We start from the raw sequence: 21,076 nt of genomic DNA, 5'->3' as shown, positions 1-21,076 counted from the left end.
CAAGGCCAAGTTTATGATTTTGCTCAATAGGGAACCCACTTGGCTTTGCACCTAACAATCCTGCTTCAGAGATAATATCAAGAGTATACTTGCGTTGACACAAAAACAACCCTGATGAACTACGAGCTACTTCAATACCCAAAAAATATTTGAGAGACCCAAGGTCTTTCATTTTGAAACAATCACTCAAATAGGCTTTGAAAGTTACAAGTGCAGCAGAATCATTCCCAGAAATAATAAGATCATCAACATAAACCAAGATATTAATCTGAATATTCCCTCTAGTAAATGTAAAAAGAGAATAATCAGAATAAGATTGAAGGAAACCATACCCTTTCAAAGCAGTCACCAATTTTGCAAACCAACATCTAGGGGCCTGTTTCAACCCATACAGCGATTTGCGCAAACGACACACCAACGTAGGATCTGGACTTTCAAACCCGGGAGGGAGCTTCATATACACCTCCTCATCAAGGTCACCATGTAAAAAGGCATTATGAACATCCATTTGGTGAAGTTCCTAATTTTTGGATGCTGCAATGGCTAGGAAGGCTCGAACAGTAGTCATCTTGGCGACCGGAGCAAAAGTTTCATTGTAGTCAATCCCCGCTTGTTGATGATTTCCCAACACAACCAAGCGCGATTTGAGCCGTTCCACATCTCCATTTGACAAAAACTTGATCTTGTACACCCACTGATTACCAAGTGTTTTCTTACCCGGAGGAAGATGTTCCAAAGTCCATGTACCATTGTCTTCCAATGCACGTATCTCTTCTTTCATTGAATGTCTCCAACCTTCGTGTTTCATGGCTTCTTTGAAGGTCTTAGGATCCTTACCCGAAATAATAGCTGCAAGAAACTTACGATAATTTACAGAAAAATTGTCACAATTAATATAGTGTGCCAAAGGATAGGGAGTACCTGAGGATTGATTGTTAACAGGAGTTGTAGGGGACGGACTATTAGCAAAAACTGAGTGTGTCACATAATCACGAAGCACAACAGAGGGAAATTTCTCCCGAAAACCACGCCCCAAGCCACCTTCCACATTCGTGACTGGGGTATGGTGTTGCTGCTCCCCCTCGCTGCCAGCAGGCGCTGGGTTCCCAGCGGGCTGTACAGTGGCTGTTGGCAGCCGCTCAGCCTCGCTGGGTTCCTAACGGGCTGGACAGTGGCCGCTGGCTGCAGCTCGGCCTGGCTGCCAGCAGGCGCTGGTTGGGCAGTGGTTTGCGGCTGCTGCTCGGCAGCCTCCGAACTATCAACTTCGCCCCCTAATTCATCCCCGTACACCATAAAATCACGATCAATTTCAGCACCCTCATCAAAAAAACTAGACGAAATATTAACATCTTCCGGACAAGCAAAAGGAAACACATCCTCCACAAACTTTACATCACGAGAGACAAAAAATTCCTTCGTATCAAGATCAAACAACCGCCACCCCTTCTTACCAAATGGATATCCCACAAACAAACACTTTCTGCTCCGACTAGCAAATTTGTCACCCTGAGTTTTTTGATTATGAGCAAAGCACAAACACCCAAAAGTATGAATAGCATAAAAAAAAAGAGGTTTATTGAATAAAATTTCAAAAGGTGTTTTATTTTCCAATTTGGGTGTGGGGTACGATTTATGAGATGAGATGCAACAAGAACACATTCACCCCAGAAAAAAATAGGCAAATTGGCCTGAAATCTGAGAGCCCTCGCAACATTCAACACATGTTTATGGTTCCTCTCTACCCTCCCATTCTGTTGCGGAGTACCCACACAAGAGGTTTGAAACAAAATACCAGTGGCGGAAAAATAATCGATCAAACAATTAAATTCTGTACCATTATCACTTTGTACAACTTTAATTGTTTGATTAAATTGTCGATCAACCATAGCAACAAAAGCCATAAACATCGGAAACACTTATGTTTTATCAACCAACAAGTAAATCCAAACAGCTCGGGAAAAATCATCAACAATTGTTAAAAAATAACGAGCTCCACACGACGAAACATGGCGATATGGGCCCCACAAATCACAATGTATTTTCTCAAATATTCTAGATGCATTATTATCACTTAAAGGAAATTTGTCTCTAGGATGCTTAGCACGTAAGCACACTTCACAATCCTTTGCTAAACTACTCTTATCACTACTGACATGAGGAAGCAACTTAACTACTCTCTCGGAAGGATGCCCCAATCGTCGATGCCACAATTCCAATGCGGACGTTACCATGACAGTAGACACATGTTGCACCACGTCCGGTTTGCTAAAATAGTATAGTCCGTCCCTCCTAACTCCCGTTCCAATCAGCTCCGTCAGTGGGTCCTGAATAGCACACATATAAGAATTAAAAGAGACAATAGTATGTAAATTATCAGTAAGTTGGGGGACGGAGAGTAAGTTGCAACGTAAATAAGGCACATAAAGGACATGATGTAAGGTGATTTTATCTGACATTCGAACAGAACCTTCCAAAGAAGCAAACACCTTTTCACTATTAGGCAAACCAACAGGACAATCAACAGTATGGACATCAAACAACCAAGATTTCTCACCGGTAACATGATGAGTAGCACCAGTGTCAATAATCCAAGAAAAAACATCAAACTTACCATTCAAGCGATTTTCGGGAATTGTAGCATTACCAAAAAATCCCGTAATAGCCTTCCATTGATCGGAAGTAAAGTGCTGACCGACGGCAGCGTTATTTGATGCGCCCTTGAAACGAGTAGGCGTGATATAGTCCCCGGGTCGGTCTTGAGGACCGAGAAAATAGGGAGAATTAGACTCAATTTTGGATGGTGGTGGAGGAGGTACGACGTCACCGGCCATGGAAATTTACGATGAAGAGAAGAAAAAAAAACGTGTGACCTGATACCATGTAGAAACTATACAATCTTGACTTGTTTCATTCATTCACCCAGAGAGAATATATATAGGATACAATCTTGAACCCTAGTGAAACAAGGAAACTAAGATCCTAGTGAAACAAGGAAACTAACCAATATATGGTAATTTGGTGAAACAAGGAAACTAACCAATATATGGTAATTAGTGAAACAAGGAAACTAACTAATAGATGGTAATTATCTCCGTACAAATATGCTACCAAATAATATCAAATAATATAAAGATATTATACCGCAATAGACCTCAAACATACATATACTATAAATTCATCGTATAATCAGCGTTACACAGAGTATACAAAATATCAATCTATCATCTCTTCCTTTTCTATTCTTATTTTCTTTTTGTAATTTGTAATTGTTGTTGGAGGTGGATAAGTGTAAGTTTCAATAGGAGACTTTGAAGCAATTGGTCGTAGGTAGGGAAGATTTGTAGAATTGAACAGTGACACGCGAAATAGAAAGCATCTAAAGTGGGTGTGAATTTTTGTACAGTACGCCAATCTGGAGTTGTCGAAGAGTATGGATTTGATGGTAAATGCTAGTTTTGATTGTCTTTTATGTTTTTGGCTCAAAGATGAAAACCATTGTGGGATTTAGTTTGTGAATTAAGAGAACAACGGAGCGAGGGTCGTCAGTGTGAATACGCATTGGGGTTAGCATGACTAATAGATACAATTTGTCACATATTGAAGGGATAAGGCATAAAAACTCCCGAATTATAGTAAAATTGTCAGCGACACACTTGAATTATGTGTGGGTTTTATTATCTTCTGAACTTAATTTTTTTGTATTATTTACATCCCTAAATTATGTGAGGGTCCTATAACCCCCTTCTCCTGAATTAAATTTTTCCGTATTATTTGAACCCTTGAATTATTTCGGTCCAATTTTTGTTGTCGTCTAAGTGCAGGTTTTTTTTAGTTTTTGTTGTCTTGATGCAGTTTTTGGTGAATGTTTGGTCTAGTTTTGATCCAATGGTATGAATACGAACAACAAATTGCAAGTCCTATACACCAAATAAATGAAGGAAACATAAATAACAACTTTAAAAGTATGGCAGCTTTATAAACGAAGGAACCTGTGGAAAATATCAAGAATAAATTTATAGATATAAAAACGAGTGATGCAGCTTCATAGATATAAAAGTCAGTGCAAAAGTTCACTTAAATGTGCAATAACATCATCTTAATAGTCAAAACAAGTGCAATATTGACATTTAAATTAAGACTAACAATAGAACCCTCGCATAGTTCATGGGAGTCATAGCACCCTCACATAATTTAGGAGTAAATAATATGGAAAAATTAATTTCAAGGGTGATAGAACCCTCGTATAATTTAGATGTGTAATTGATAATTTCGCCATAGTTCAGGGAAGCCATAGCCCCCTCGAATAGTTTCGGAGTGTAAATAATATGGAAAAAATAAATTAAGAGGTAATAGAATCCTCGTATAATTTAGATGTGTAACTGATAATTTCGCCATAATTCAGAAGGTTCTTATATGCCTTATTCCAACATTGAATAGAGAAAAACCTAAAAGGATTAAGGGCCTATTTGTCCATAAGAATTATTCACTTCTTTTCGATTTTTTTTTCCACTTTTTTCCAGAATCAGCGTTTGGTCATAAGAATTCCAAATACAACTTGAAGTTGTATTCCGGAATTCCAAAAACAAGAAAAACTTGTTTTTCAAAATTTTCACTTTTTTCACAACCAAAACAACTACTTTCAATCAAAAAATACAATTTCAAAAACTATGGCCAAACATAACTCCAACTCCAAAATTTCAAAAAAAGTTTTTTTTTTTTTTTTGGTTTCTACGGCCAAACGCCTACTAAAACTTTACTTGGACTATTTTGAACGTACCCTCAAACAAAGAGAGCATTTTTGTCATTTTCTCCAAAAAACACATGCCAGGACTCAGGAGCAAAACTCAGAAATAGGATGCCAGGTTGGCGATCCCAAAAAAACTAAACAACCAATCAAATTTAAGTAAAAGAGGTACAGAGAAAGAAAAAAACAAAAAGGATGCCACGTTGGCGATCCTTGTGAAACCTAAAAGACCCAATCACATTCAACACCTCCACTCTATATAAACACAGACACCAACTCTTAAAAACATACCGCCAAAGCAATTTCAAACTCAGGAAAACAAAAACAAAAACAAAATCATACCGACAAACATGCCTTCAACAACAGCAACAAAATCCGTAGGTGGTCGAGGAAAAACCTCAAAAGCATCAAAATCAATCTCAAGATCTCAAAAAGCAGGTCTCCAATTCCCAGTTGGTCGAATTGCTTGGTTCTTGAAAAAGGGTCGTTATGCTCAACGTGTTGGGTCAGGTTCACCTGTTTATCTCTCAGCGGTTCTTGAATACCTCGTTGCTGAGTTGTTGGAACTTGCTGGGAATGCTGCGAGAGATAACAAGAAGAATAGGATTATTCCAAGGCATATACAACTTGCTGTGAGGAATGATGATGAATTGAGCAAGTTGTTGCGATCTACTACTATTGCTAATGGTGGGGTTTTGCCTAATATTCATCAGAATTTGCTTCCTAAAAAGATTAGCAAGGGGAAAGATGGAATTGGCTCTGTTTCACAGGAATTTTAGATTTCTAGGTGTTGAATTAGGAGAATTGGGTTGTGAATTTTGATTTTAGTGTTAATTAGTTGGACTAGTTGGTAAGTGTTCTATGTGAATGACAAAGTTTGTTTCCTCATTTTCTTCTGTGGAAGTATGTAGAATTTAATGAAGACAGATTAATAGATTTCTTATAATTGCTCGAAGAACTGATTTCTAGTGCCTCTTGCTTCTGGTTTTATCTCCTAACCTTAATTATAATAGAGGTGGATCTAGGATTTGATGCTTGTGAGTTCCAATTCATTTTAAATTTAAAAAATAGAGGCAAAACAAAAACCTATAGGTGACCAAGGAATTTGAATCCTTGACCAAAAGAAGCAATGCTTTAAGAATTCTTTTTTTGCCAACAACACACTTTGTTATTGGGTTCCAAGTTGTAGTTTTTATATATTTGTTGGATTTTTCAATACAAATACAGAATCCGGGCAATACATGGGGTTCCTGTGAACCCCCATGTAATTAGCTAAATCTGCCCTTGATCATAATTACTAGCAACATTGAGGAATCTGCAGATCGAAGTGGGGTCTCTGACAACGCCATGAAAATTGAAAGACTTGAATAAGATTCTGTATAACAATTTACATGTATGTGGAGTTTTACTTATTGGCGTTTTATTTACTCCCTCTGTTTACTTTTGCATCTTCGTAAGATTTAATAAATGAAGTATATGCATATTTTATTATAATATTCATATTAATTGGTATGAAGAGAATATTTAAAAATGAGTAATTAATGTTAAGGGTAAAACAAGAGAAAAAAATTATCTTACTTTGAAATGCTAAAGTAGACAAGTAAAAATGAAAATTATTTTTATTACAGTGGACAAATAAAAGTGAACGGAGGAAGTATCTTTAAGGGCATTTTTGGTATTACCTCCATCTACAATATAAAGTTACAATTTAGAAAAATATAACATGATAAATACAAATGGCTTGATTTCCATATCCAAAAGAATTTTGCAACAAGTTAAAGCTACCTAACTATAGAAAACACTAACGGAAGCCAAATCGTTTAAGCAATACCCAAGTACTGTATTTTATTAATCTAGATTTTAGCACTTTCAACATAAATGAAAATCCATTCTAAACCACTAAATTTTAGGACTATATAGGTTCACATAACAGTAACGGAGCTCCAAAAAAATATAAGGTGCAATTAATCACTATGGTTATTTAAGAAATATACAATCATATCCTCCCCAATCCTGTATTTCATTTCAGGTTATAAAAGTCTTCGTTTCAACCAAAAAAAAAAAAAAAACACTATTGTGGATTTATTAGTCTGTGAATTAAGAGAACAGCGGAGTGTGAATACACAGTGAGATTGCGGGTTAGCATGACTAATCTATTTGTGAAATATTGAAGGATAAGGCTAGAGTGAATAACTGAAGGGCCTGTTTGGAAAGCCACCTGTTAATTGGAATTGGTGTAATTACTAGGATAGTAAATACACAGCCTAGTACGGTAATGTAATTACAACGACCTGTTAGTTTGTCATAATGTAATTACAGTACTGTATTTACAAGCGTGTTGTTTGGTTGCACAAGTGTAATTACACAGTTAGTTTAATTTAAAAATAAAATTTAATTATAAAAAAATTAAAATTAATAGTTAAAAAATATTTGCCTTTATAAATGATATTAAATTAGTTATTTAATAACACATTGTTTCTTGAAAATATATTAATTAATAATCCTATATTTGTAACTAATATTGTAAAAAAATAATGGATATATATTTTTCAAATTAATAGTATTTAATTTTAATTAATTATAAAACTTAAAAGAAGACTTTTTTTTTCTTGAGAACGTTATGGATTGGATGTTTGACAAAAATATAATATTTATAAATATAATGTCATAATATTATTCAAATGTTTGACACAAAAAATCCATCAAATGCAAGTGAAAAATAAACAACATGCAAAGTGAAAGCAAACAACTTAAAATTGAAAATATAACCTAAATCCAAAAGAAAAAGTTTAACATAATACTCTTATGTCAAATTCCAACATTACATAAGTAAGTTCTAACGTAACTTAAGTAAATCATTCAAAAGAAAGGGAAAATATAAGTCTATAACCTCATTCACAGTAAAATTCTACTATAATAACGTCACTCGTTATATGCCAAGTTTGTTAATGACTCATTCTTTCCAATATTAAGAGGTGTAGTTTCAAAAATTAGAATAATAACACGGTTATGCTAAATGAATAAAATAAAAAAAAATAAAAAATACGAACAATTACATGGAACCACAAGAAGTAAAGGTTGGGAATGGGTAGAAAGGAAATGAAAAATACATAATATAAAAAAATATAATAAAATAATTAAAAAGTAAAAATAAAAAAGAAATAAAAATAATAGAAATAAAAAGAAATTAAAAATACAAAGAAATTAAAATAAACAAAAAAGAAACAAACTAAAAAGTAACCCTGTAATTACAGGGTGTAATTACATTCAATTCTCAACCCCCCTTGAGAATTGGAGAGTGTAATTACACCCTCTCAATTACACAAAATTCCCCACCTAACTGTGTAATTACTTGGTCAAATAAACATGTCAAACTTTGTAATTACACCAATTCCAATTACCTGGGTGACTTTCCAAACAGGCCCTAAAGGGTCATTCAACTTGAGCAAATTCACTAACAAAGTCACTTATATTTATTTTGTATCGAGAAGGTTACTCAAGTTAGAATGATATATCAACAGTGTCATTATAGCCAAAAAGTTAAATGAATAACTACATCAACCTCCCCTTAAGTTTGATTTTGTTTAACTTACCTTTTTGGGGCTATGCTTACCTATCTTATTTTAATCTCCTTTTAACTTAGCTATAGCTATATTAATATAAGAATTATAATTTAACTAATTTGTCCTTATGATATATTTTTGGGGAACTTACATAAATGACTGTATTTTAGGTTTTTTTTTAGGCATAGCTACACTTTAGCTAATTACGTTTCGTAGCTACAATAAATTGTATTCAAAATTCGAATTGTGTTCAAAATTCAGCTGAGTCACATTTCGCTGTATTCAAGTCAACTGTATTCATTTCTAGCTACTTTTACATTATATTCACTTTATTATATTTAAAATCGATTGTATATAAAAAAAATATCCTTCAAAATACACCCCCAAACATTGAATTTTGCATTAAAAAAATTAACAAGTACACGCAAATATTGATTACAAAAAATAAAATTCATTGTATTCATTTGTAAATATTTTTTTGTTTAATTAATTTTGTAAATATTTTTTTAAGAAAAATTATTTCCAACTCCATATTTTATGCACATAACATATACTATATATCCAAAAAAGATTTGTCTTGAAAAATCTAAACTTAAAATTTATTTAAGATGCCAGACTGGCGATCTCAGTAAAACTCATAAGTAAGATGCCAGGTTGGCAATCCCAGTAGCCAATCAAATTACTATGTGCAGAGAAGACCCACAAAAAAAAAAAAAAAAAGGATGCCACGTTGGCAATCCGTGCAGAACCTAAACCAACTAATCAAACTCTTCACCTCTACTCTATATAAACACAGAACACCAACGCTTAAAAACATACCGCCAAAGCAAATTCAAATTCAAGTAAACAAAACAAAACATACCGCCAAACATGGCTTCAACAACAGCAACAAAATCCGTAGGAGTAGGTGGTCGAGGAAAAACCTCAAAAGCATCAAAATCAATCTCAAGATCACAAAAAGCGGGTCTTCAATTCCCTGTTGGTCGAATTGCTCGGTTCTTGAAAAAAGGTCGTTATGCTCAACGTGTTGGGTCAGGTTCGCCCGTTTATCTCTCAGCGGTTCTTGAGTACCTGGCTGCTGAGTTGTTGGAACTTGCTGGGAATGCTGCGAGAGATAACAAGAAGAATAGGATTATTCCGAGGCATATACAACTTGCTGTGAGGAATGATGAGGAATTGAGCAAGTTGTTGGGATCTACTACGATTGCTAATGGTGGGGTTTTGCCTAATATTCATCAGAATTTGCTTCCTAAAAAGATTAGCAAGGGGAAAGATGGAATTGGATCTGTTTCACAGGAATTCTAGATTTCTAGGTGTTGTATTAGGAGATTGAGTAGTGACTTTTGATTTTGTTCATAAGTGTTCTATGTTAATGGCAAGTTTATTTCCTCATGTTGAAGTATGTAGAATTTAGTGAAGACAAAATTAATGGATTTCTTATGATTGCTTGAACTGATTTCTAGTTTCTCTTGCTTCTATTTTTATCTCCTAGTTTTAATCATAACTACTGGCAAAATAATCATGAAGAATCTGCAAATCAAAATGGTCTCTCACAACGCTATGAAATTGAAATAGATTTGAATAAGATTTTGTATATTACAAGTCTGTGGAGTTTTACTTATTGGTGTTTTATGTATCTTTAAGGGCATGTTTTGGTCCTTCCGCAAACTCTCCAGAGAAAAAATATCCTTCCTAATGCCCTGCCTAAAATGAGGCAATTTCTTGAATTGCATCTCCTTTGCATTTTTCTCTATCTACAATAAATGAGTTTTGGCATAGGCGGAATAATGGAGTATTTGGTAACATTACACGATAATGCCAATACAAATGGAACAACTAAACGTGGCAACCGGTTTGGCCTTACCGGTTTTAACCGGTAACCGGACCGGTTAAACCGGAACCGGTAGAACCGGTTCCGGTTAACCGTGTAATGGTTTACCGGTCCGGTTCCAATATTTTGGAAACCGGAACCGGACCGGTTAAACCGGTAAAAATTAAAAAAAAAAAAAAACGAAAGAGTTATTTTATTATTGGTGATTTTATTATTGTACTATTTTTGTATAACTCATGTATTATTTGCAAGTTAAAAAAAATACAACTTGCAAATAAATGTTATCCAAAAATGAATAAAATATATGGCTCATTGAGCTTTCTTCTATTTACTTGTGTTCATATTTTTACTTTTATTAAGTTATGAATATACCTAAAATATACTAAGAATATACTTATAAGTATATTAAGTTATATAGTATACTTAAACATATATAAGTATATATAGTATATAAAGAAAAAATAGTATATAAAGTATATATATTAAGTATTTATAGTATATATAGTAGATATGTATATATAGTATATATATTAAGTTATACCTATATATAAGTATATATAGTTATACATATATTTAGTATATATATATTAAGTTATACATATATATAAGTATATGTAAGTTATACATATATATGTATATGAAAAACACTATTCTGTATTGCTGACTTGCTGTTAGGCTGTTAGTCAGTAAATATTTAAACTTTAATTATAAAGTTGTATAACATATGAAAATATAGCTACAATATACAAATAAATACTATAATATATATAATACAAAAAACAAATTTTTTTTTTTTTTTAAGCAATCCAAACCGGACCGGTTCCGGTTTGGACTTTAAAATTTTGGAACCGGAACCGGTTAGGCGGTTCCGGTTTTGGAACCGGAACCGACCGGTTTCCTAACCGGTTCCCGGTCCGGTTAACAGGCATAGGAACAACCTCCATTTCAGTATGAATTACCCCCTCTATTACGTAATAAGTGGTGTTGGTGAGTTATAACATTTCATAGTTTTGATAATTGACAAACGATCCAAGGACCAGGTCCCATAAAAGTAATGCACGATACTTAATAGCTGTAAAGCTGCTGCATTGTCCAGGCAGAACTGCAGCAGCACAGTTGTATGTATGATGCAAATTAAAAGCCCTTGAGAAGTCACTATTCATGGTCACATGTTTCTCACATGCTCTCTATTTTGTCTCATATTTATACAACATGTTAGGCATCATTTTGACCTAACACTTGCAAATCTAAAAAGATATATTTCTCTCAAGTGTGGCGGCTACTTTTCTCAAGTTGCCCACAAGAATAAGATCTCAACAATCAGAGAGACCAGTTCCTGCCACTGAAGACATCTGAAGTCCTTAAGATAGTTGAGTCTTGTTTCATGTTTTTAATTTATATTCCTACACTGCTTGTCAAGAAGCATCATAGTAGGACAAATTTAAATCTTTGTAACTTTGTTTTCTCGGCTAGAGTTAACTACGTATCAGTTGGGTCGTTGGCTAGAGGTAGTTAAGACTTGGAGCTTTGCAATAGAGTTATTGTAAAGGTGCTTACAATAGGTACATTGTAAGGGTTAGGGATTAAAAGTTTAATTCCTAGGTTGCAATCCAAAGTTGCTCAGTTTAGTGAAGCTGGGTTAGGGATTAAGAGTTTAATTCCTAGGTTGCAATCCAAAGTTACTCAGTTTAGTGAAGCTGGAAATCCTACTAGGATAGGTCGTAGTTTTTAATCTCTTGAGCAAAGAGTTTTTCACGTAAATATCTTGCCTTATTTACCTTCCATTATTATCTGTGAGAATAGTTCAGGGACCAGGTCCCTAGATTATTTTGAGTAAACTCTCAGGCTGTGAACTAGCCAACGGTGAACCCGTAGGTTCTATCAGGTGTTTTATCTTACGCACACCCCTTAAAAAATTGCTTACTCATAGAAAATTATGAGTGTTTTTACTAACTTACCCTTAATTAATCTGGAAAAAGAAAAACTATTTAATGATTCTTGGTTATAAATAAGGATAAGTTTGAAAAAATAAGATCAATTTCTTATTGAAATCCTAAAACGTCACTTATTTTGAAATAAAATAAAAAGCCTAAAACACCACTGGAATGGAGGAGTATGCAACAAGCAACATGACATATTTTCAGCAGTATAAAGCTATCATACTATTGAAAGCAAAACATTTTAAGCAACACCAAATATTTTGTTATTCTAGATGTTAGCACTTTCAAAATAAATGAGAATGCATTCTAAACCACTAAAAATATTATAGGACTAAATTAGGTTCACATTATTATTATGGTAATAAAGCTCAGAGAAAATATAAGGTTCAGTTAATCACCATGTTTGTTTTCAAAATATAGTACAATTATAAATAATCTGCCCAAAATAATGCTTAGAAAAAAAATCCAATCTTTCCCTCGATCCATATAGATAAAGATTGGCTTAATGCATATGCAGCCCCCTAAACTTGTCCCTTATTTTTTTCAATTTTGACACATCAACTAAGTGTTGTTCTATTGAGCCTCTGAACTCGTTTATTAGAAAGAAAAAAATAGCATTATGAGATCCATTTATGCTTTTCCGGAGTCATTAGGAGTAAAATTTATAGTTATTGGCTGTGGAAGTTGCTTTTATTATTTCTTTTCTTTCTGAATTTACTTATATTCTTCCTAACATGTAGTTATTAGTATATTTCCTTTTCTTCGTTTTTCTTGTTTGGAGCTGAGATCTTATTCCAACTACACTAGCATTATGATACCTTAAACAACGTAACTACTATGTTGTATAGGTAAATGGACCATCTGGACAAATGTCTTGGATCCGAAATGGACCAGAAAGCTTGGATGCTCAGAACATAACTGAGGCTACTGACAATAGGTTTGAATAAACTCTTGTTTTTGGTTTTGTTACCTTTACATTTGCCCATTCAGTTTCTGTTTGCCTGCATCAGAGGCATGATTTTAACAATAAAGCTTGCTTGGGAAGATGGCCTCTATCTGCTATGATTTATATTTTTGTACTGCTTCTGATGAGGTACCTTATTGAATTGATGCAGCCTGTTGCGTGTAAAGACAGACTACATTGACTTGTATCAGATTCACTGGCCTGATCGGTTTGTAGATAAATCCTACATTTTGTGGCATTGTTTTCTCACAGATATACATGTTCATAAAAAATTCTTTATCAAAGTTTAAACAGATATCTTAAGATGTTTGCTTCTTCACCCGTCAACGCCAATTCTGATGTTCACCATTTTAAACTTTCTGGCAGCTATGTTCCTATGTTCGGAGAAACTGACTATGATCCCCTACGACATTATACATCAGTCAGTTTTGAGGAACATATTGATCAGAGGCGGAGCCAGGATTCGAAGTTTTAATTCTTTAAAGTTACTAGGTTCTTAATTAATAATTTGTACATATTTGACAAAAAATTTAATATAAATATATGATTCGGACAAAAGCTACTGAGTTCAGCCGAACCCACACCCGAAGGGCTGGCTCCGCCCCTGAGATTGATGCTCTAGAAAGAGCTGTTGATGCTGGTAAGGTTGGTCATGACAGCAAAAGATGTTAACCTCAGAATATTACTTTTCCTTGTAAAGGCAACTAAACAGCCAATCAAATTTAAGCAATCGAGGTACAGGGAAAACCAAAAAAAAATCTAAAAAAGGATGCCACGTTGGCAATCCTTGTGAAACCTAAACAAACCAATACATTCACCACGTCCACTCTATATAAACACAGAACACCAACTCTGATAAAACATACCGCCAAAGCAATTTCAAATTCAAGAAACAAAAACAAAAACATATCGCCAAACATGCCTTCAATAACAGCAACAAAATCCGTAGGTGGTCGAGGAAAAACCTCAAAAGCATCAAAATCAATCTCAAGATCTCATAAAGCAGGTCTTCAATTCCCCGTTGGTCGAATTGCTAGGTTCTTGAAAAAGGGTCGTTATGCTCAGCGAGTTGGATCAGGTTCACCCGTTTATCTCTCAGCGGTTCTTGAATACCTCGCTGCTGAATTATTGGAACTTGCTGGCAATGCTGCGAGAGATAACAAGAAGAATAGGATTATTCCAAGGCATATACAACTTGCTGTGAGGAATGATGAGGAATTAAGCAAGTTGTTGGGATCTGCTACCATTGCTAATGGTGGGGTTTTGCCTAGTATTCATCAGAATTTGCTTCCTAAAAAGATTAGCAAGGGGAAAGAAATTGGTTCTGTTTCACAGGAATTTTAGATTTCTAGATGTTGAATTAGGAGAAATTGGGTTGTGAGTATTTGATTTTAAGGTAAATTAGTTGGGACTTGTTCATAAGTGTTCTATGTGAATGACAAGTTTGTTTCTCCTTTATCTATTTTCATTCTCTTCTGTTGAAGTTTGTAGAATTTAATGAAGACAAATTAATATAAATATTTTCTAGTTTCTCTTGCTTTTGTTTTTATCTCCTAAACTTAGAGCTTGTTTGGATGGGCTTAAGCTAGCTTATGTCTTATTTTTGTTGTTTTGGCTAAAAAATAATTGCTTAAAAATATTTTTTATCTTACTTAAACACTATAAAAGTGATTAAATGCTATTTTTGCTAGCATCTAAAATAAGCCAATCCAAACATGCTCAGAGCCTGTTTGGATGAGCTTATGCCTATAAGCTGTTTGCAGCTTATAAGCTAAAAAAAATAACTTATTTTTTTTGGCTTATAAGCTGTTTTCAGCTTATAAGCTGCTTTAGATAAGCTAAGTCAAATGTGCCCAATTATTTTTTTGAGCTTATTTTAAGCACAAAATGACTTTAAGCTGGCCAGCCAAACACTCAAAAAAGCTGAAAACAGCTTATAAGCTAACTTATAAGCCAATCCAAACGGGCTCTTTAATCATAAATATTGGCAAAGTAAACTTGAGGATTCTGTAGATCAAAAAGGTTTCTCACAACGCCATGGGAAATTGAAATAGACTTGAATAAGATTATATGTGTGTTACACGTCTGTGGAGTTTTAGTTATTGGCGTTTTGTTTATCTTTAAGGGCATCATTTGGTCCTTCCGCAAAGTGTCTCGGCTGTCCTCACCAAATCTACTCCTAATGCGTAAATTAAGACCATTTATTCAATTGTTCTACACTATAAAGATTTGGCATAGTTAGAATAACAATTTAGAAAGATAGCATGATAAATCAAAATGGATTGACTGCCATTTCTCGAATGAATTATGCAAAATCAACTGTACATAACTATTTGATGTAACTTGTTTAACGTATTTTTAACAGTTTAAAGTTACCAAATTATAGGAAACACAATTGGAAGCCAAATATTTTGTTATTCTAAACGTCAGCACTTTCAACATAAATACTAAATACTAAGAATCTATTATTCTCTATTCTAAACCACTAAATTTTTAGGACTATAGGTTCAAGTTATTGTAATGGAGCTCCAAAAATATACTCTGGTGCAGTTAATCACTATGGTAGAGGCTAGAGCGCTCAATTCCGTTTAAAAATATTTGATCTCTCAATCAATTAAACAGGATTATTTATGAAAGGTTCTAGTTTCAAAGTAAAGGGGATGTAGCTCAAATGGTAGAGCGCTCGCTTTGCATGCGAGAGGTACAGGGTTCGATCCCCTGCATCTCCACATTTTCTTCGTCCTATTTATAGTTATTTTTCCTCATCTCTTCTTCAAGAGAAGTCATCTTCTTTCTCCAACTCTCCCTCGCTTCACTGGACTCTTCAATGGCGTTTGCAGTTCCTGTCTTCAATCTTGCTCCAGATTTAACCGTCTCCAAACTCTCTTTAGGTTCATCCATGTCTTTATTTTGCAGCAAGAGCCACATAACGCAACGCCCTTGAGCTTTTTTTTTTTATCATTTTCACAGGAACCATGACTTTCGGTGAGCAAAACACCTTGGCCGAATCATTTCAACTCCTCGATAAAGCCTTCAACTCTGGAATTAACTTCTTCGATTCTGCTGAAATGTTAGTCCTCAAACCTACCTTACTTCTCTCCTCAATTTTATGCTAAAAATGTTCCTCCCTCCGTTCATGAATTTGGACCAACATTTTAAGGATTGCCACTTACAGTATTTTTCGTGTAGTTTTCCAACATCTAAATTTAAAATTTAAAATATTTAATTAATCTTAGCTCCGAAGATTAGTCAAATTGATTCTCGTGAAGCGAAACCTTGACAAGTAAAAGTGAATCGAGGGAGTATTATATTTTCACAAAGCAATACCGAGTTTAAAATGGGATAAAGAATGAGGATTACTAAACTACAATTTTGAAGCGGAATGGATACAGAAGATAAACTCCAATTAATTTGGGATTGAAGTTTGTGGTTGATTGATGGAGTATGTTTATATTGAATTCAAAATTGTTGACTTACGCTTTTTTTTAAAATCTGTAAAAACTAGGTATCCAGTACCCCAGCGTGCAGAGACTCATGGCAGAAGTGAGGAGTATTTCGGGCGTTGGATTAGAGAAAGAAAAGTCCCTCGCGATAGTGTTGTTTTCGCCACGAAGGTCTTCTACTCTTTAGCTCTTCTGTATTTTCCTCAGTACTTCTTCCTAAAGATTTAAATATTGTTTGAAAGATATGCAACTGTGTGTGTTACTCTTCTTGAAGATCGAAATTTGGTTTAAGCCTCAACATGTTTGAATGTGCTGTGTAATGATGTGGAGGACTAGTTAGGAGAATTAGGCTGAAAAGGCTATATTTTCCAGTATATGCCTGGTTATTTATGGTACTAAAATGTGACAAATAGTTGATTCTGCAAGCAATTAGCAGTTCTTTCCTATGTGTAGTCCATGAGGCATTATTGAGTACTTGGTTTCCATTAGAAAAAGATAACATTATGAGATGCATTCGCAATTTTCTGGAGTCGTAATGAGTAAAACTTATAGCTGTTGGCTGTAAGAGATTTTTATTTCTTTTCTTTCTGAATTTACTTATTTTCTTCCTAGCATGTAGTTATTGGTATAACTCCTTTTCTTCGTTTTTTCTTGTTTGGAGCTTGGATCTTATTCCAACTGCACTAGCATTTTGATATCTTAAACAACTATATTGTTATAGGTCAGTGGACCATCTGGACAAATGTGTTGGATTCGAAATGGACCAGAAAGCTTGGATGCTCAAAACATAACTGAGGCTATTGACAATAGGTTTGAGTAAATTATTGTTTTTGGTTTTGTTACCTTTACTTTGTCCATTCAATTTCTGTTTGACTGCATTAGCGGCATTATTTTGACAATAAAAGCTTGTTTCTGAAGATGGCCTCCATCTGGTAGATATATATTTTTGACTGCTTCTGATGAGGTACCTTTATTGATTTGATGCAGCCTGTTGCGTGTAAAGACAGACTACATTGACTTGTATCAAATTCACTGGCCTGATCGGTTTGTAGATAAATCCTACATTTTGTGGCTTTGTTTTCTCACAGATGTAATTACTCAAAAAGATTGCTTTTCAAAATTTAAACAGATATCTTACGACATTTGCTTCTTCACCTGTCAACGCCCAATCTCATGTTCGCCATTTTATACTTTCTGGCAGCTATGTTCCTATGTTTGGAGAAACTGACTATGATCCCCTACGACATTATACGTCAGTCAGTTTCGAGGAACAACTTGATGCTCTAGAAAGAGCTGTTGATGCCGGCAAGGTCAGTCATGACAGCAAAGATGTTAACTTCACAAATTACTTTTCCTCGTGAAGGCTGAGATGTTAACTTCATAAATTTGGTGACTATTTTCTATTGGTGGTTCAAATTATTCTCTTTAGATCAGATACATTGGCCTTAGTAACGAAACACCATATGGCATTATGAAGTTCCAAGAAGTTGCCAAAAGTAGAGCTGGGAATCTTCAAATAGTATCTGTTCAGGTGTTTTATGGCTCAATCCTGCTTTAATGTTGAGACTTCTTTGTCTTTGCTTCCTTCAAATATTGGTTCTTCACTAGTATAAGATAAAGCTTGATTCGGCTTCTTTTGTTTCAGAATGCATACAACTTGCTATGTCGAAATTTTGATTTAGCTATGGCTGAATGCTGTCACAACGAGAGGTAATCCTTGGATTGTGTGGACAACTTTGGGGTAGGCATTTTTATGGGTACGCGGTGTTTCTTCCGGTTTTTTTCCTGATCAGAGTGGGTACGTTGTGTTGCTTTCTGTACTATAACATCCATTTGTGCAAATGATTCATCTAGGAGTGGGAATAAGTGCAGTCTTGATTGTTGTCCTAGAAACACACAGCACTCTTGTCATATATAATGGGGGTGTACAATGCGCAACGCCTGAGACAAGGGAGGGGGTGAGGCATAGCTGCATGTTTAGGAGAAGAAGAAGTTAATATAGAGCTTGGATGTAGCCCCACTAGTACTTATGTGGGTGCTTTGGAGGGAAGGAACAGAAGAGCATTTGAAAGGGTGTAATATGATTTTGAGCAGATTAGGACATCTCTTTGTTCTTGATTAGGTTTGGTGCACCCACAAGATCTCTGGTTGTTTAGATGATTGGATGTCTTCTGTAGAGAACCATATTTTTCTGTAGGTTTTTTATCTTTGGTATACTACTTGCTTATGGGGTTTCTTACCCTAAAACATCAGTAAAATATCACTTTATCAATAAAAATTATGCTAGTCTCATTTGCACAGGTTTCTATACAGTTTTATCACATGTAGGATGCATGCTGAAGATTTAGGGTGCATTGGGAACTTTGTTACTGTTTGCAAAGCATGGACGACTCTATTAAGGGGATACTGGCCCTAAATTTGTTGACAAGGTCATAAGAAACTAAACAGAATGTGTCAGAAAAGCACAATGTTAATCTGTTGATCTCAGCAATCGCTTTTAACATTCGGACTGTTCAAGTATCATCTAGTAACTCTTCAATTTTGCTCCAACCGTGTTAGGACGGTTTAACATCTGCTATAGCTACAGTAAAAGCCTTTTATTTTAGTGATACTGGCATTTCATTTTATCTGGTTGTTTTCCTGCAAAGGCATCATTATTTTTAACTATATGATTACGATTATTGGAGCTCACTTGACTTGTTTCAGTTATCTTTGTGGCCAGTTGACCAGCAATCTTGACCATGATTTCTTTTGCTACTTTTCATCATTGTTTGATATTAGCATATTTATAAAGATTTCGGTTGCCCAGTTGTTGTGAACTTGCTGACAAAGATGATGTTCATCTTTTAATTAATTGAAGTATTTGTGGAATTTACTGTTGCTGGTAATGACCTCTTTGCTTACTTATTGCTGAACATCTCTAGGATAAGCTTGTTGGCCTACAGCCCTCTGGCCATGGGCATACTTTCTGGAAAGTACTTTGCCGAAGATGGAGGTCCATCTGATGCTCGTTTAAATCTGTTTAAAGGTCAGATTGGTTGCCAATTTCGTTGGAATATCTAACTGATGCCGGTAGATTTTCTCATTCTACTAATCTCAAACTTCTGGTAGGGAGATACAAGGAAGGGGAGTCCAGATACGACCTGTCAAAATCTAATGTTTTATATGCTGCCAAAGTAAGGAAATTCCTCTTTCTAAAGCTGTCTTTATCATTTTCCAATACTCAAATTTATACTGGTCAAGAAATACACAACTTTTCTGGCGGAGAATGAGCACTGCTTATTTATACAAAAATGACACTCTATTTAATATTTTGTGTGTGTGGGATGCAATATCTTTTTGTCCATTTTCTGCTTAACATATAAAACCCAAACCTCTAGGAATCCTTCAAAAGAAAAGGACTCTCTTCTGCAATAAACAAATTTTCTCATGGGTATGATATAGTTTCTTTTATGCAAGCTGTTGAATACATTTTCTCTCTAAGACTGTAAAATATGTCCGCTAATGTCTGTTGCTGTTGTTTGCTATTTTCTTCAATATATCATTTCTTTTAGTTTTAAGTGTAATTGCCTTTTACCTTTGTGATCATGAGTTTCACTCATTTTGCAGTCATACCTAGAGATAGCAGACAGATATGGTATTCATCCGGTGTCTCTTGCAATTGGTATGACCAATCTTCTTCCGAATTCCTATTCTAGTTCGTATCCACTGCTGATCATAGATAATCCTTTATAGTTATTTGCTAATAGTCTGAAACTGAAATATTAAGCATGATAGTCATTTGTCAAGTCTGCGACATGCTTCTTGTGTTGCTGAGTTTACTTTCAGATTTTGACTTTTCATTTGGTCACCAAAACATATACTACTTCTATTTTTCTTTTGACTTTGAATTGTTTGGCCAGCCTTCATTATGAGACACCCTCTCGTGGCTAGTGTTGTCTTTGGAGCCACAAAATTTTGGCAGCTTGAAGAGGTTCTTGATGCGTGTAAGGTCAACCTCGATCCGGAGATAATTACTGAGATTAACAAGGTCCACTTGAGGTTTCCAAGCCCTTGTCCTTGAAAAGCAATGCTCTATTGGTCCATAAGCACCTCAATGTCCCTGCTCGTAAAGACTGCTGGTGCAGATCCTGATTTCTAGCTAGAACATTGGGACTTGATCATTGATAACTGATGGAGTTTTATTAATCTATCGACAATAAATCTAGGATTCTAGCTTGATTGGTTCAGCTTTTAAGATCCTGACCACTACCATTGAACCATTGCATTTTAAAAAAAATTGAGTTTAGAGTTTAATATTTTGTCATATTAGTGATTTTTCACCTGCATTCCGTGTAAAAAATGATGGATTCAATTGAACTTATCAAATGTATGATCTATACGCCTGTGTCTACCGTGATGATCTATACTACAATATATGTGAAAACGACTATCACATGTGAAAACAACCAAGAATTTGGCAGAGTGATTGATGCTATGTATCTAGAATGAAAATAGAATAAAGTGAGGTTAAGATTTGGAAGTATTAACTGTATATCATTGTAGAATTCAACACGGCAACGAGGATGTTAATTGGTCATTTAGACCAGGT

The 21,076-nt window shown here is 34.7% G+C and overlaps 4 protein-coding genes and 1 non-coding gene across 5 annotated transcripts; all 5 read left to right on the top strand.

Moving 5' to 3' along the window:
- The first annotated feature begins 5,015 nt into the window (after positions 1-5,015).
- On the top strand, positions 5,016-5,702 carry LOC132610878 (histone H2AX-like). The gene has a single exon (XM_060325277.1). The coding sequence runs from the start codon at positions 5,095-5,097 to the stop codon at positions 5,521-5,523; it is 429 nt and encodes a 142-aa protein (XP_060181260.1). The 5' UTR covers positions 5,016-5,094; the 3' UTR covers positions 5,524-5,702.
- Positions 5,703-9,109: 3,407 nt separating this feature from the next.
- Positions 9,110-9,759, top strand: LOC132610960 (histone H2AX-like). The gene has a single exon (XM_060325371.1). It carries the CDS (start codon positions 9,178-9,180, stop codon positions 9,610-9,612), a length of 435 nt encoding a protein of 144 aa, XP_060181354.1. The 5' UTR covers positions 9,110-9,177; the 3' UTR covers positions 9,613-9,759.
- A 4,135-nt stretch (positions 9,760-13,894) lies between these two features.
- LOC132610912 (histone H2AX-like) lies at positions 13,895-14,579 on the top strand. The gene has a single exon (XM_060325322.1). It carries the CDS (start codon positions 13,961-13,963, stop codon positions 14,384-14,386), a length of 426 nt encoding a protein of 141 aa, XP_060181305.1. The 5' UTR covers positions 13,895-13,960; the 3' UTR covers positions 14,387-14,579.
- Positions 14,580-15,698: 1,119 nt separating this feature from the next.
- On the top strand, positions 15,699-15,771 carry TRNAA-UGC (transfer RNA alanine (anticodon UGC)). Its single transcript has one exon. It is a non-coding gene; the product is annotated as a tRNA-Ala (tRNA).
- A 3-nt stretch (positions 15,772-15,774) lies between these two features.
- Positions 15,775-20,874, top strand: LOC132610763 (uncharacterized). The gene is made up of 12 exons (XM_060325127.1): positions 15,775-15,933; positions 16,013-16,112; positions 16,548-16,656; positions 17,207-17,295; positions 17,473-17,529; positions 17,687-17,795; positions 17,915-18,016; positions 18,131-18,195; positions 19,410-19,513; positions 19,597-19,661; positions 20,095-20,149; positions 20,388-20,874. Exons 1-12 carry the CDS (start codon positions 15,870-15,872, stop codon positions 20,546-20,548), a joined length of 1,080 nt encoding a protein of 359 aa, XP_060181110.1. The 5' UTR covers positions 15,775-15,869; the 3' UTR covers positions 20,549-20,874.
- Positions 20,875-21,076: the final 202 nt, after the last annotated feature.

The sequence above is a fragment of the Lycium barbarum genome, chromosome 9 (assembly GCF_019175385.1).
Source record: "Lycium barbarum isolate Lr01 chromosome 9, ASM1917538v2, whole genome shotgun sequence".
Lineage (NCBI taxonomy): Eukaryota > Viridiplantae > Streptophyta > Magnoliopsida > Solanales > Solanaceae > Lycium > Lycium barbarum.
The sequence above is the reverse complement of the archived record's forward strand: the minus strand, read 5'-3'. Positions and strand labels throughout refer to the sequence as shown.